The sequence below is a fragment of the Macaca fascicularis genome, chromosome 10 (genome assembly GCF_037993035.2).
Source record: "Macaca fascicularis isolate 582-1 chromosome 10, T2T-MFA8v1.1".
Lineage (NCBI taxonomy): Eukaryota > Metazoa > Chordata > Mammalia > Primates > Cercopithecidae > Macaca > Macaca fascicularis.
The window spans coordinates 10,278,058-10,291,848 of record NC_088384.1 but is presented as its reverse complement, the minus strand read 5'-3'; the positions used below and the strand labels follow the sequence as shown (position 1 = coordinate 10,291,848).

Below are 13,791 nucleotides of genomic sequence, written 5' to 3'. Positions count from 1 at the left end.
CCAAGAGGGTAGTGATGGGGTCCTTGGTGGGGCAGCAGAGGGGACAGACACTGCAGCAGTATGGGAAGGGATGGCAGGGCTGCGGCCCAGACAGTGGGGAGGCAAGTGAGAGGCGGGCTGGTGAGCCCCGATGTCACAACTGGGAACACTCCACACATACGTGCACACACAGCCTTCCCAGTGTTGTGCCTCTGCCCACCTTTCACGCACTGGCCTAGGCCGCTCTTTCCTGCCCAGGTGCTGGCGGCATTTCCAGGCAACGGAAAGATCCCCCCAGCCCTGCCTCCAATGCCTTCCTGCCGAGCAGCCTTGGGCAAGTCCCTGCACCACTCTAAGTGTCTGTTTTTCCCTCTGTGGAATGAGGGGCTGGGAGACAAAGCCCAGCTTCCCTTCCAGCCTGGCCATCAAGCCCATCGGAGAGATGAACCTCAGTTCTCCTCGGCTGATGCCCTCTTTCATACTGAGGGCGTATTAGCCATAGGAGGGAGCAGGTGCCCAGACCCCACCTAGAATGATTTGTTGAGTCCAGCATGAGGGGCTCACAGGCTCAGTGAAGACCTGGCATTGGCGGGGGCGTGTGTTACGTGGGAGTGGACAGGGTAGGGGACTGAGTGTCTGTGGGCCTATGCTCTTGGGTTTGATGGGGTGTGGTCCTTCCCAAGGCCTATGCTAGGTGTTAATTCCCTGACGACGCTCATGCTTCCTGCCTTTTCCTGCCCGCTTCTGTCCCTGCCACTCCTGCTACAGCAGCCCCTGTACCATCCTCTCCTCCTGCCCTTGAGCTGCAGCTGGAGCCTTCCCCTGCTCTGCCTTGGCCCAAGTCTGATTTTCCTCTTCTTGTCCTTTTCCAGTCCTGGGGGCCTCCTAGGCCCAGTGTGACTCCTCCCTCCTTCCCCTCATGTAACTGAGAAAGGGCTTGGAATGCCTGCTTGCCTTTAGGAGAGGGCTTGTTTTTTCAGCAGCAGGGGCTAGGGCTGGGTCGAGGGCCAGAGGTAGAGCTGGAACTGGGCTGAGCTAGGACTGGCTTGGGGCTGGGGCTGGCTGGGTTGGGGCTGGAGCTGGGGCTGTGGCTGGAAGTGGGGCTGGAGCTCGGGCCAGGCTGGAGGTGGGGCTGGGGTCAGTCTGCTCTTTCTCAGCACCTGTACCTTGGAAAACCTGGCTGTCTGGCCCCAAGAAACATGCAGGTCCTTTCATCAGAACTGGAAGTCCTGCATGGTAATGATTTAGGGGAAGAAAACCGCTGTCTGTTCACCCTAGTCCACAAGGTGATGGCTGAGGTCTGAGTTAGAGGAGTAACCTCCGTGAAGCTGGGACCGCTGGGCTCACTGAGACCTCATGTTCTCTTTTCCTACTAGGTCGACACTACCCCTAAAGCAAGAAGAGTATGAGGTGAGTGTCAGCTGTCAGGCTGAGCAAAGGGGAAGGGTGGAGATGTGCAGGGGAGAGGCTTGGGCCGGGTGCCCGAGCTGGGGCCAGAGGTCATGAGCCCACTACACACTTTGCCCCCAACAGGCCTTTCTGCTCAAGCTGGTGCAGAATCTGTTTGCTGAGGGCAATGATCTGTTCCGGGAGAAGGACTATAAGCAAGCTCTGGTGCAGTACATGGAAGGGCTGAACGTGGCCGACTACGCTGCCTCTGACCAGGTGGCCCTGCCCCGGGAGCTGCTGTGCAAGCTGCATGTCAATAGGGCCGCCTGCTACTTCACCATGGTGAGCCTGGCACCCTCCTTTCTTTCCTCCTCCGCTGTCCTGATCACCACGTCCCTCTGGATGCCCAGTGGAGCCAGGCCCATACCCCAGTGAGCCTGTAGACCAGGGCCAGCCTCCTCCCAGCCTACGTTCAGAATCTCATCGTCCTGGTGGCTCTCAATCTCAACTGTACAACATGCTCAGCTGGAGAGCTTTTAAAAGTACGATGCATAATAAAAAGTTTTTTTTTTTTAAATGATACTGATGCCCTAGCCCTACCCCAGATGAAGTAAGTTAGAATCTTGGGGTGACCCTGGGCCTTGGTGGGAGTCTGACTCCTCCCGCTCCTCCTTCCCGGCCCCACTGTTCTTTCCATAGCCTCAGCCTCGTCACTGTTTCTTTACAGACTTCAGTGCCTTCCTCCTCCCCCTCCTCTCCTCCTTAGAGCTGCAGCCTCCTCCTCTTCCTTGTCCTGTGCACCCACTGACTCAGGTTCATGAGATCCTGTGGGAGGCTCTGCTGCAGGCTCTCTAGAGGACCCCGTGACACCTCTGCCATCCAGCAGACTCTTCTGGATAAATGGCTCCTGGATGCCTCAGGGTTAACCCTTGTACACACTCTGCGCACAGAGCTGCCTTCATGGTCTCACTGCCTCTTAGAGATGCCATTGTTACTCTCAGCCCATCATGTTCTGAACCAAAGGCAGAGATGGATATAGACTTGTTTGAATGACCAGGCTGGTGGTTGTAGATCTTCAGGCCCTTCCCTGCAGTGTCCCGCCCAAGCCCACTGCAGCCCCATCAGCTAGACACACAGACACCCTTGATCAGAGGCCGGACACCAGAGTGCTTCCTTCTCTCCTGGAGCCTCGAGCCCTGTCCCTGACCCAAGACTTCAGCTCCTCTATCTCTGCCAAGAAGAGAAGCTGGTGTTCATTCCTAGGCCGGGGCAGGAGGCCTGGGGGAGGGAGAGTAATAGGTGTTGACCAGTGACCACCTGCTCCTCTCCGGCAGGGCCTGTATGAGAAAGCGCTAGAGGACAGCGAGAAGGCACTAGGCCTGGACAGCGAGAGTATCCGGGCATTGTTCCGCAAGGCACGCGCTCTCAATGAACTGGGACGCCACAAGGAGGCCTACGAGTGCAGCAGCCGGTGTTCCCTCGCCCTGCCCCACGTGAGTGTGGCTCTGCAGCCACGCCGGTGCCTGCTCAGAGGCCAGGCTTCTAACCTTCTGGCCCTCACTCGGGCCCAGCCACCACATCCTTCTGTGTCTCAGCTTCCTCCCCTGTGATACGGACTTGCAGATCCTGACGTTAACACTAGCTCCCATTCTCTGAGCGCTGAGTGGGTGCCAGGCACTGTTAGGATACGTTGTGTGTATTAACTCACCTAATCCTGGCAATAACCCTAAGAGGCAGATACTGTGATTATCCTCATTTTAAAGATGGGGCCAGACACAGTGGCTCACGCCTGTAGTCTCAGCACTTTGGAAGGCTGAGGCAGGTGAATCACCTGAGGTCAGGAGTTCGAGACCAGCCTAGCCAACATGGCAAAACCCCATCTCTACTAAAAATACAAAATTTAGCCGGGCATGGTGGCATGCGCCTGTAATCCCAGCTACTCGGGAGGCTGAGGCAGGAGAATTGCTTGAACCTAGGAGGCGGATATTGCAGTGAGCTGAGATTGTGCCACTGCACTTCAGCTCGGGTGACAGAGTGAGACTCCATCTCAAAAAAAAAAAAAAAAAAGGCCAGGCACGGGGGCTCATGCCTGTAATCCCAGCACTTTGAGGGGCTGAGGTGCATGGATCACCCGAGGTCAGGAGTTTGAGACCAGCCTCACCAACATGGCGAAACCCCATCTCTACTAAAAATACAAAAATTAGCCGGGTGTGGTGATGCACACCTGTAATCCCAGCTACTTGGGAGGCTGAGGCAGGAGAATCGCTTGAACCCGGGAGGCAGAAGTTGCAGTGAGCCGAGATCGCACCACTGCACTCCAGCCTGAGCAACAGAGCGAGACTCCATCTCAAGGAAACAAAAAAAAAAAAAAAAAAAAAAAAAGCCCAGGCATGGTGGCTCACACCTGTAATCTCGGCACTTTGGAAGGCTGAAGCGGGTGGATCACGAGGTCAGGAGTTTGAGATCAGCCTGGGTAACATGGTGAAACCCCGTCTCTACTAAAAATACAAAAGTAGCCAGATGTGATGGCGGGCACCTGTAATCCCAGCTACTCGGGAGGCTGAAGCAGGAGAATGGTGTGAACCCAGGAGGCAGAGGTTGTAGTGAGCTGAGATTGCGCCACTGCACTCCAGCCTGGACAACAGAACAAGACTCTATCTCAAACAAAACAAAAGACAAGACAAAACTGACTTACCCAAGATCATAACAGCCAGTAGGTGGCAGAGCTGAGACTTGAACCCAGGCAGTCTGATTCTAGAGTCAGTGCTTTTAACCTCTGCACTGAAGGAGCACATAACTGACATGAGGAGTAAAAGGGTGACCTCGGCCAGGTGCAGTGCCTCATGCCTGTAATCCCAGCACTTCGGGAGGCCGAGGTGGGCAGATCACGAGGTCAAGAGATTGAGACCATCCTGGCCAACATGGTGAAACCCTGTCTCTACTAAAAATATAAAAGTTAGCCAGGCGCCGTGGCGTGTACCTGTAGTCCCAGCTACTCAGGAGGCTGAGGCAGGAGAATCGCTTGAAGCTGGGAGGTGGAGGTTGCAGTGAGCCGTGATCGTGACACTGCACTCCAGCCTGGCGACCGAGTGAGACTCCGTCTCAAAAAAAAAAGTTACGGCCGGGCGCGGTGTCTCAGGCCTGTAATCCGAGCACTTTGGGAGGCCGAGACGGGCGGATCACGAGGTCAGGAGATCGAGACCATCCTGGCTAACACCGTGAAACCCCGTCTCTACTAAAAAATTTAAAAAACTAGCTGGGCGAGGTGGCGGGCGCCTGTAGTCCCAGCTACTCCGGAGGCTGAGGCAGGAGAATGGCGTAAACCTGGGAGGCGGAGCTTGCAGTGAGCTGAGATCCGGCCACTGCACTCCAGCCCGGGCGACAGAGCAAGACTCCGTCTCAAAAAAAAAAAAAAAAAAAAAAAAGTTACGCAGGCATGGTGGTGCACACCTATGGTCCCAGCTACTCGGGAGGCTGAGGCAGGAGAATTGCTTGAACACAGGAGATGGAGATTGCATTGAGCTGAGATCACGCCACTGCACTCCAGCTTGGGCAGCAGAGTGAGACTCTGTCTCAATAAATAAAATAAATAAATAAATAAATAAATAAATAAAGCTGAGGTCTTGCTGTCATAACTGTCACTAGGTGGGGAAGAAACAATGAGAAATTATGAATAGAGAGCCTGTGAGGTGGCCCTGGACCACAGATCTGTGCCCCACAGGGTCCCACAGCCCACTGGAGACAAATGAAAGCAGCTGGGATCTAAACCTGGCTCCACCTGCGACTCTCAGCATGAGTGTGAAGAAGCACTTCCCATCTCTGCACATTAGTTCCACATCTATACGATCCCCTTCCTACTTTATCCCTGAAATAATGGATGTGAAAGAAGTTGGGGAAGGGTAAATGCTACCCAGGAAGGGTGGAAAGGAAAAGAGTGACCAGAATCCTGGAAGGCTCCCTGGATTGAGTAGGGCAGAAGGTGGCAAGAAGGATTTGGGTGGGCAGAGCAGAGGACAGGCAGTGTGCACAGTGGTCAAGGATGTTGATGCTAGAGAGCTGGCCTGGGTTTGGGTTCTAATCTTGGGTCTGTCACCTACTAGTTATGTGACCTTGGCCATGGCTTAGCTTTTCTTCTTCTTCTTCTTCTTATTATTATTTTTTGAGACGGAGTCTCGCTCTGTCACCCAGACTGGAGTGCAGTGGCGCGATCTCCACTCACTGCAAGCTCCGCCTTCCCGGGTTCCCGCCATTCTCCTGCCTCAGCCTCCTGAGTAGCTGGGACTACAGGCGCCCGCCACCGTGCCCGGCTAATTTTTTTTTGTATTTTTAGTAGAGACGGGGTTTCACCGTGTTAGTCAGGATGGTCTCAATCTCCTGACCTCGTCATCCGCCCGTCTCGGCCTCCCAAAGTGCTGGGATTACAGGCGTGAGCCACCGCGCCCGGCCCATGGCTTAGCTTTTCTAAGCCTTGGTTTGCACCCCTGTAAAATGGGGTGATGACCGTGCATACTAGGGCTGTGCCAAGGATAGAATATGAAAATCGTATAGGGCAGTTAGCACAATGGCCAGACACAGTAAGTGTTCAGAACACGTTTGTGATGCCGGGCGCGGTGGCTCAAGCCTGTAATCCCAGCACTTTGGGAGGCCGAGACGGGCGGATCACGAGGTCAGGAGCTCGAGACTATCCTGGCTAACACGGTGAAACCCCGTCTCTACTAAAAAATACAAAAAAAAAATTAGCCGGGCGAGGTGGCGGGCGCCTGTAGTCCCAGCTACTCCGGAGGCTGAGGCAGGAGAATGGCGGGAACCCGGGAGGCGGAGCTTGCAGTGAGCCGAGATCCGGCCACTGCACTCCAGCCTGGGCGACAGAGCGAGACTCCGTCTCAAAAAAAAAAAAAAAAAAAAAAAAGAACACATTTGTGTTATCATGCTTATTGTTTATTATTCTTGTTTCTCTAATTCTGTTTAGTTCACAATTAAGAATCTTTCTTGGCCAGACACAGTGGCTCATGCCTGTAATCTCAGCACTGTGGGAGGCCAAGGTGGGAGGATCACTTGAGCTCAGGAGTTTGCAACCAGCCTGAGCAACATAGCAAGACCCCGTTTCTACAAAAAATTTTTTAAAAAATTAGCTGGGCATGACAGAATGCACCTGAGATCTCAGCTACTCAGGAGGCTGAGGTGGGAGGATCGCTTGAGCCCAGGAGGTGGAGGTTGCAGTGAGCTGTGATTGCGCCATTGCACTTCGACCTGAGTTTGGCAAAGCAAGAGCTTGTCTATTAAAAAAAAAAAAAAAAAAAAAAAAAAACAGCCTTTCTGTATGACCATAGTCCCCTGATCCATATAGCATTTTAGAATGTCCACAATAGATCCACACCCAGGTCTCACTGGTACTTACTCATGAGGAGGACAAAGCAGCTTTCATCCCCACCACAGGGGATAGAAAGGAACCGGGACCCAGTTAGGGTTAGTAAATGGCCAGGCGAAAGTAACTAAGGGCTCCCGGCTCTGCTTGAGGGAACTCTCTCTTTTCCCAATCTTTGTTGGGCAAACACTGACCGAGCCCCTGCTCCATGCTGGGCACTGGGGACCACAGATGACTCCAACCCAGGCCTTGGCCTCCAGGAGCTTGTCAGTGAGGTCGGAGGTAGACACATGCCCAGATGTCAGTGCCTTCCTTGCCCCTTTGTGCCTGGACCCCAGTTTGTAGCCACCTGTTTCTTTGTTCACTGACTGATCTCCCCCTTTGGATTGGAATCTCCATGAGGCCTGGGCCCATCTGCCCTGTTCGCTGGGGTATCCTTTGCCCCTCACTCATGCTTGGCACGTAGTGCATGTTCTGTATTACAGCCTGGGAAGGGAAGGAAGGATGGTTGCTGTCCAGTGGTCACTAAGTGTGGTCCAGGCACTGTTGCAAGCTTTCCACGCCCTGGCTCCTTTGGGCCTTACAACCCTGTGCCTCATCTATGTATCCTCACTTGCTGAGGGTTGCAGGACGTTGTTTGGTTTTAGAAACAAGTTGTAGAACTATATAATGTGACCTCATTCCTGTTTAAAAAAAGAAAGAGACAGCCAGGCACAGTGGCTCAAGCCTGTAATCCCAACACTTTGGGAGGCCGAGGCAGGTGGATCACTTGAGGTCAGGAGTTGAAGACCAGCCTGGCCAACATGGTGAAACCCCATCTCTACTAAAATACAAAAAAAAAAAAAAATTAACTGGGCATGGTGGCACATGCCTGTAATCCCAGCTACATGGAAGGCTGAGGCAGGAGAATCTCTTGAACCCAGGAGGCAAAGGCTGTAGTGAGCTGAGATCACACCACTGCATTCCAGCCTGGGGGACAGAGCAAGACTCCATCTCAAAAAAACAAAACAAAAAAGAAAGAGACAATCCCCAAATCCCCGCAAAACAAAACTAAGCTTTTTTTTTTTTTTTTTTTGAGACGGAGTCTCGCTCTGTCGCCCAGCCCAGGCTGGAGTGCAGTGGCGCGATCTCGGCTCACTGCAAGCTCCGAGTAGCTGGGACTACAGGCGCCCACAACCGCGCCCAGCTAATTTTTTGTATTTTTAGTAGAGACGGGGTTTCACCGTGGTCTTGATCTCCTGACCTTGTGATCCGCCCGCCTCGGCCTCCCAAAGTGCTGGGATTACAGGCGTGAGCCACCGCGCCCGGCGCTTTTTTTTTTTTTTTTGAGACAGGGTATTGCTCTGTCGTCCAGGCTGGAGTACAGTGGCGCAATCTCAGCTCACTGCAACCACTGCCTCTTGAGTTCAAGTGATTCTCCTGCCTCAACCTCCTGAGTAGCTGGGATTACAGGCATCCACCACCATGCCCAGCTAATTTTTCTATTTTTAGTAGAGACGGGGTTTCACCATGTTGGCCAGGCTGGTCTCGAACTCCTGACCTCAGGTGATCTGCCCACCTCAGCCTCCCAAAGTGCTGGGATTACAGGCGTGAGCCACCGTGCCCGGCCAGAACTCAGCATTCTTTATAGGTCTGCATTCATGCATTCCTAGAAAAGAGCGCTAAGGAAACACATCAGCCCAGCAGAGTGTGATTCCCTCCTGGAAAGACCTGGAGAGAAGGGGGAGACCCAGGGAGCACTTGCTCTCCCTGTAACATTCTTCCCTTCTACAGTGACATTCACTTGCTAAATTTTAGAAATAAAAAGACTATATTAAAATAAAAACAAAATGATTCATTTTCTACCCCCAAATAAAAGGAAAAACAGAAGCATGGGGTGGTGGTCCTGGTGCCACCACTCATTAGCTGTGTGACTTGGACAAGCCAGGGTCACCTCCTGGGGCCTCACTTTCTCATCTGTAACATGGGGTGACCATGACCTCCCCCCGTAGGGCTGCACAGGTGTCCAGGAGCACGGCTTTGTGAGCCCGGGCAGACTGACCCACCACCCTGTGTCTTGTCCTCTGCAGGATGAAAGCGTGACTCAGCTTGGTCAAGAGCTGGCCCAGAAACTGGGGTTGCGAGTTCGCAAGGCATATAAGAGGCCCCAGGTAGGTGGGCTCGGGACCCTGGGAGGGTCGGTGTGGATGTGAGGAGGTCTGAAGCGAGGCACCAGGCACCGTGGAGAAGGTGGGTGAGGGTGGCCAGGGCCAGGTTAGGACAGAGGTGAGCGACAGCAGGTGATCTTCCTTGTCTGTTGGCTGAAAGCCCCGGAACCTTTCAGAAAAGGAGATAGCGGCCACCGCGTCTAGCTCACCTTAGACTCCAGCTGTTGAAAACCACTCCCTCCCTGCGCTGGCTGACTTTAATCACCTGGAGGTGGCCTGAGTTGACACTGGCGTCCTTCAGCATTATGTTCTAAAATAACCCCCATATGGTGCAAATTTGAAGTGTCGGTATCTGTTTGGCTGGTTCAGATCCACACAGATTCATCTGGCACCTGCCAAGGGCCAGGAGGCTGCACATGGGAAAGCTCGTGACTCGAGTCTCTGCTGTGACCTTGAGCAAGTTAGTTCATCTCTTTCCACCTTGGTTTCCTCATCCGGAGGATGGAGATAATTTATGCCCACCCCAGAGGGCTCATGGGAGGATTAAAAAGAGAGAATGGATGGGCCGGGTGCGGTGCCTCACGCCTGTAATCCCAGCACTTTGGGAGGTCGAGACGGGCAGATCACCTGAGGTCAGGAGTTCGAGACCAGCCTGATCAATATGGAGAAACCCCATCTCTACTAAAAATACAAAAATTAACCAGGTGTGGTGGCGCATGCCTGTAATCCCAGCTACCCAGGAGGCTGAGGCAGGAGAATCACTTGAACCTGGGAGGCAGAGGTTGCAGTGAGCTGAGATCGCGCCATTGCACTCCAGCCTGGGCAACAAGAGTGAAACTTCGTCTCAAAAAAAAAACAGAGAGAGAACGGGCCGGGCGCAGTGGTTCATGCCTATAATCATAGTACTTTGGGAGGCTGAGGTAGGCAGTTTGCTTGAGCTCAGGAGTTCAAGACCAACCTGGGCAACATGGCAAAACCGTATCTCTCCAAAAAGTACAAAAATTAGCCTGGTGTGGTAGTGCGCGCCTGTAGTCTCAGCTACTTGGGAGACTGAGGTGGGAGGATCACATGAACCCCAGAGGTCAAGGCTGCAGGGAGCCGAGATCACACCCCTGCACTCCAGCCTATGGGACAAAGTGAGATTCTGTCTCAGAAAAATATTTTAAAAATTAACAAATAAAAAGATAGAATGTTGGAGACGGTGTCTAGCATGGTGCGTGACACACAGCAGAGGTGTGCAGGGAGATCCTCTGCCCAGGTCAAGGTTGGAGGAAGAAAACCCCAGAATCTGACCCAGAGAGACAGAGCAGGTGATTTCCGGCAGGCCTGGGGACAGGGACTCTCAGGGGACGCTGCAGACCCCAGCTGCCTGTGTCAGGGCTTCTTTCCTGCCCCGGCTAAGGGGACCTTGAGCATCTTTTCAGAATCTTTACCTCTGCCCACCTCTCTCCAATCTCTGGCAGGAATTGGAAACCTTTTCTCTGCTCAGTAATGGCACTGCGGCTGGCGTGGCAGACCAGGTAGGATTGGGGCTGAGCCAACCTGTCTTGATTTATCCATTACAAGAGGTTTGGATTCACTCTCTCTGGGTATAAATGACCTCAGGCAGCAGGTCCAGGGGCCTCCGCCTCCCCAGGAGGTGCCTCCCATGACCACGGGGGCAGGGTGTGGGGACAGGCCATGGCTGCTGTTGGCAGGAAGGGGTCATTGCCGGGGAGCCACTGGGGGCAGCCTTACTCATGGACCCTGGCCAGGACACAGTCTGGGCACCTGGTCCCACGTGCCTTCCTTCTGCCTCCCGCCCCACATTTCCTGCTGTGTTGCTTTTTTTCTCACCAGCCTTTCTGCAGGTTTAGTCCCCTGGGCCTCGAATGTCTTCCTCTTCCCCACCCTGCCTTTCTCTAGCTCTTTGCTTTTCAAAGCCCAGCTCAAGGGCATGCCCCTGCTGACACCCATCCTGCTCTCCCTGGCTTGGTGACTCTGCTGAGGAGGGGCAGCTGAGACTGAGGATTCTGACAAGGAAGAGCCCAACTGGGCCCTGCAGCCTTGGGCAGGTCCTTCAGAGTCCACGTTCTGAAATGCGGACCATCCCTCAACAGAAACAAGGGAGGAAAGTGCTTGATCACCCGGCACATGGGACCCAGCAGGAAATGAAGTGGGCAGTCACGGCGGAGAGCTGCTGTGCTGTCCCGAGCTAGGGACTCCTCCTAAGGGTCAAGACACTTGTGCGTCCCCGTCAGGCCTGGCTCATCCCGGGAGGTGGGGCAGGGCCTGGCACATGACTAAGACCCCTGCCCCCCACTCACCACACAGGAGCTGCTCAGGTAGACTTCGAGGCTTTCTGGAAAGTGAGGAATGGGCTATAAGAGCACTGATGGAACCCGAGGTCCTGCCACCTTGTACGTTAAGGGAAACTGAGGCACAGAGTGGGGCGGGGACAGGGCCAGTGTCACACAGCGAGGTAGCAGCAGGCCTCCCTCCTCCAGAGCTTTGCAGCACTTTCTTTCATTCATTCCACAAGGAGGCCCACAAAACACTCTTGGCCCTGGGCCTGAGAGAGCTGCGTCCTTGCCCTCAGGGGCCTCCCAGCCTGCAAAGGAGGCAGGTGATGATCTGCCTTTGTAGCACTCACGGTATGTGTGCCAGGCACGGTGGCTCATGCCTGTAATCCCAGCACTTTGGGAGGCTGAGGTGGGTGATCAGTTAATTTCGGGAGTTAAAGACCAGCCTGGCCAATATGGTGAAACCCTATCTCAACTAAAAATACAAAAATTAGCCGGGCGTGGTGGCGTGCACCTGTAGTTCCAGCTACTTGGGAGGATGAGGCAGGAGAATCACTTGAACCCAGGAGGCTCAGTATGCAGTAAGCCGAGATCACGCCATTACACTCCAGCCTGAGAGACAGAACAAGACTCCATCTCAAAAACAAAAGAAATTATTAGGCCTGGCACATACCAGGTGCTCCAAAGAGGAAACACTAAATGAATGAGAAGTGATTTGTCTAAGTTTACCCAGTATGGGCCAAGCACTGAGCTTGGAGTTGGGTACGTGATGAACAAAACAAATCTGTTCCCTGCCTTCAAAGAGCTCACAGTCCAGGATGGACATTAGGACATTAGCCAGATCATTTCTGGTTACAAACCGTGATGAAGACTCTGAAGGCAGAGTGTGGGGAGACCTGAACCATTGCAACTGGGAGGCCTGATTTAGACAGGATTTAGTGACATTTAAGCTGAGACCGGAAGGTTGAAGAGTTAGGGGCAGGTGTGCAGGTGAAACAGCATTCCAGACCGGGGGAAGATGTTTACAAAGACCCTGAGGCCTGGAGGAGCTCAGAGTGTGGGAGGAACCAACGCCAAGGCAGGCAGCCCCCTGGGGGTCCTGGAACAGGAGATATAAGCCAGACCACTTGGCCCCTGGTGAGAAGCTCAGTCTTAGCATTGGGAAGGCATTGAAGGGAGGCAGCATTAATTCTATTCATTGATTCAGAAGGTGTTTATTGAGTACTGCTTTGTACCCAGTGTCAGTTCAGACACTGGGAATAGAGCACTGAGGTAGCTTCTCATCACAGCAAGCGGAGCTGGGGCTGGGCAGGCACAGCAGATGCTCAAAAGATATTTGTTGAATGACTGATGACTGTGGCCAGGGGGCCACAGCAAATATGGGCTGAATGCCCAGCTCTCCAGGGCCAGGCCTCAAAGCCCTGCTCAGTCTGCAGCCAGATGACCACAGATGGCGCCATACCTGGCACCAGGCACTCCCGGTCCCAGCCAGGCCGTTCACCCATCCCTGCAATCTTTCTGGGCTCCTCCTGCACGTTCATAGAGGTCAGGTGGGGCATGGTTCGGGAGGGCTCTAAGAAGCCCAGAGTGGAGAGGACCAGTTCAGACCCTGCCTCATGAACTCAGTTTGCCCAACATGGTACACACATGTGCACGTGCACACATGGAGTGGCCCTAGGACACATGACGGCAAGGTGGTGTCCCAGCCAGAGCCCCTGGCCTTCTGTCAGTTGTGCACAGACACAGGTAAATGCAGGCTGCAGGGGTCCTTGTAGGTTCTCCACCATGAGCACCGTATTCGTTCAGCTGGCTGGTCATTCCACATGTGCACCTGGAAGTGGGGATGGTCCAGGCTATGCCCTCAGGGAGCTGCTTATGACCTAGGAGCCAGGCAGAGGCCCTACAAGACAGAGTCTGTGCAAGAGCTGCCTCTGGCAGTGTGGGGAGCAAGATGCAAGGAGGGCTGTGAGTTCCAGGAACAGAGAGCCCAAGGCAGCCTTGGTGGGAGAGGGCTTCAGCGAGCCAGGGAAGCAAGACTAAGAGGAAGGGAGAGCTGGAGAGGGGGGAAACGGCACTCATGACCAGGGACACAGCCTGCGCAAAGGCTAAGCAGCAGGAGAGACAGACACCCCAGACCACAAGACCAGTTCCTCCCATGGGGCTCAGAAGAGCCTGGGCTCTGCAGTGGGACGTGCTTTGGCTCAGATCCTGAGCCTGCTCCTTATCTACGCAGGCCACTCCACCTCTCAGAGCCTTAGCTTCCTTCTCTTTCACAGGGGTCCAGTACCTGCCATTTTTGTGGAGGTTGTAGAATTACAATGGGTCAGTGTGAAAGCTCCCAGCAGGGCGTCTGCAGGAGAGAGAGAGCTCCATAGACCTTTGTTGCTAAACGGATGTCACCAGAAGGAGTGCCATGCAGAAGGGCAGGAAGAGTGAGCCTGGCAGGCTGAGTTGATGGCATGGGCAGGAGGGCTGAGAAGGTGTTTGTCCTGTATGGCCTGGGAGCCATGGGCAGGACCTAGCAGGGAGAATCACCGCTTTCCCTAGAGATGTTCATCTGGGCCGGGCGCGGTGGCTCAAGCCTGTAATCCCAGCACTTTGGGAGGCCGAGACGGGCGGATCACGAGGT

The 13,791-nt window shown here is 54.0% G+C and overlaps 1 protein-coding gene across 10 annotated transcripts in view; it reads left to right on the top strand.

Annotated features, from left to right (window-relative positions):
- ZC3H7B (zinc finger CCCH-type containing 7B) overlaps window positions 1–13,791 on the top strand; it is a 62,038-nt gene that overhangs the window by 23,072 nt on the left and 25,175 nt on the right. For 6 of the 10 annotated variants that reach the window (XR_012418690.1, XM_074003670.1, XM_045363547.3 and 3 more), the window contains 5 exons: window positions 1,356–1,389; window positions 1,513–1,710; window positions 2,703–2,861; window positions 8,803–8,883; window positions 10,344–10,400. Coding sequence is in view for 6 of the 10 variants with exons in the window: in XM_045363543.3 (XP_045219478.1) it covers window positions 1,356–1,389; window positions 1,513–1,710; window positions 2,703–2,861; window positions 8,803–8,883; window positions 10,344–10,400 (529 nt within the window). In the remaining 4 variants the exon portion in view is untranslated. Of the gene's footprint in view, window positions 1–1,355; window positions 1,390–1,512; window positions 1,711–2,702; window positions 2,862–8,802; window positions 8,884–10,343; window positions 10,401–13,791 lie in introns of those variants that run through there. The other 4 variants (XM_045363546.3, XM_045363544.3, XM_045363548.3 and 1 more) reach the window with 4 other exon arrangements.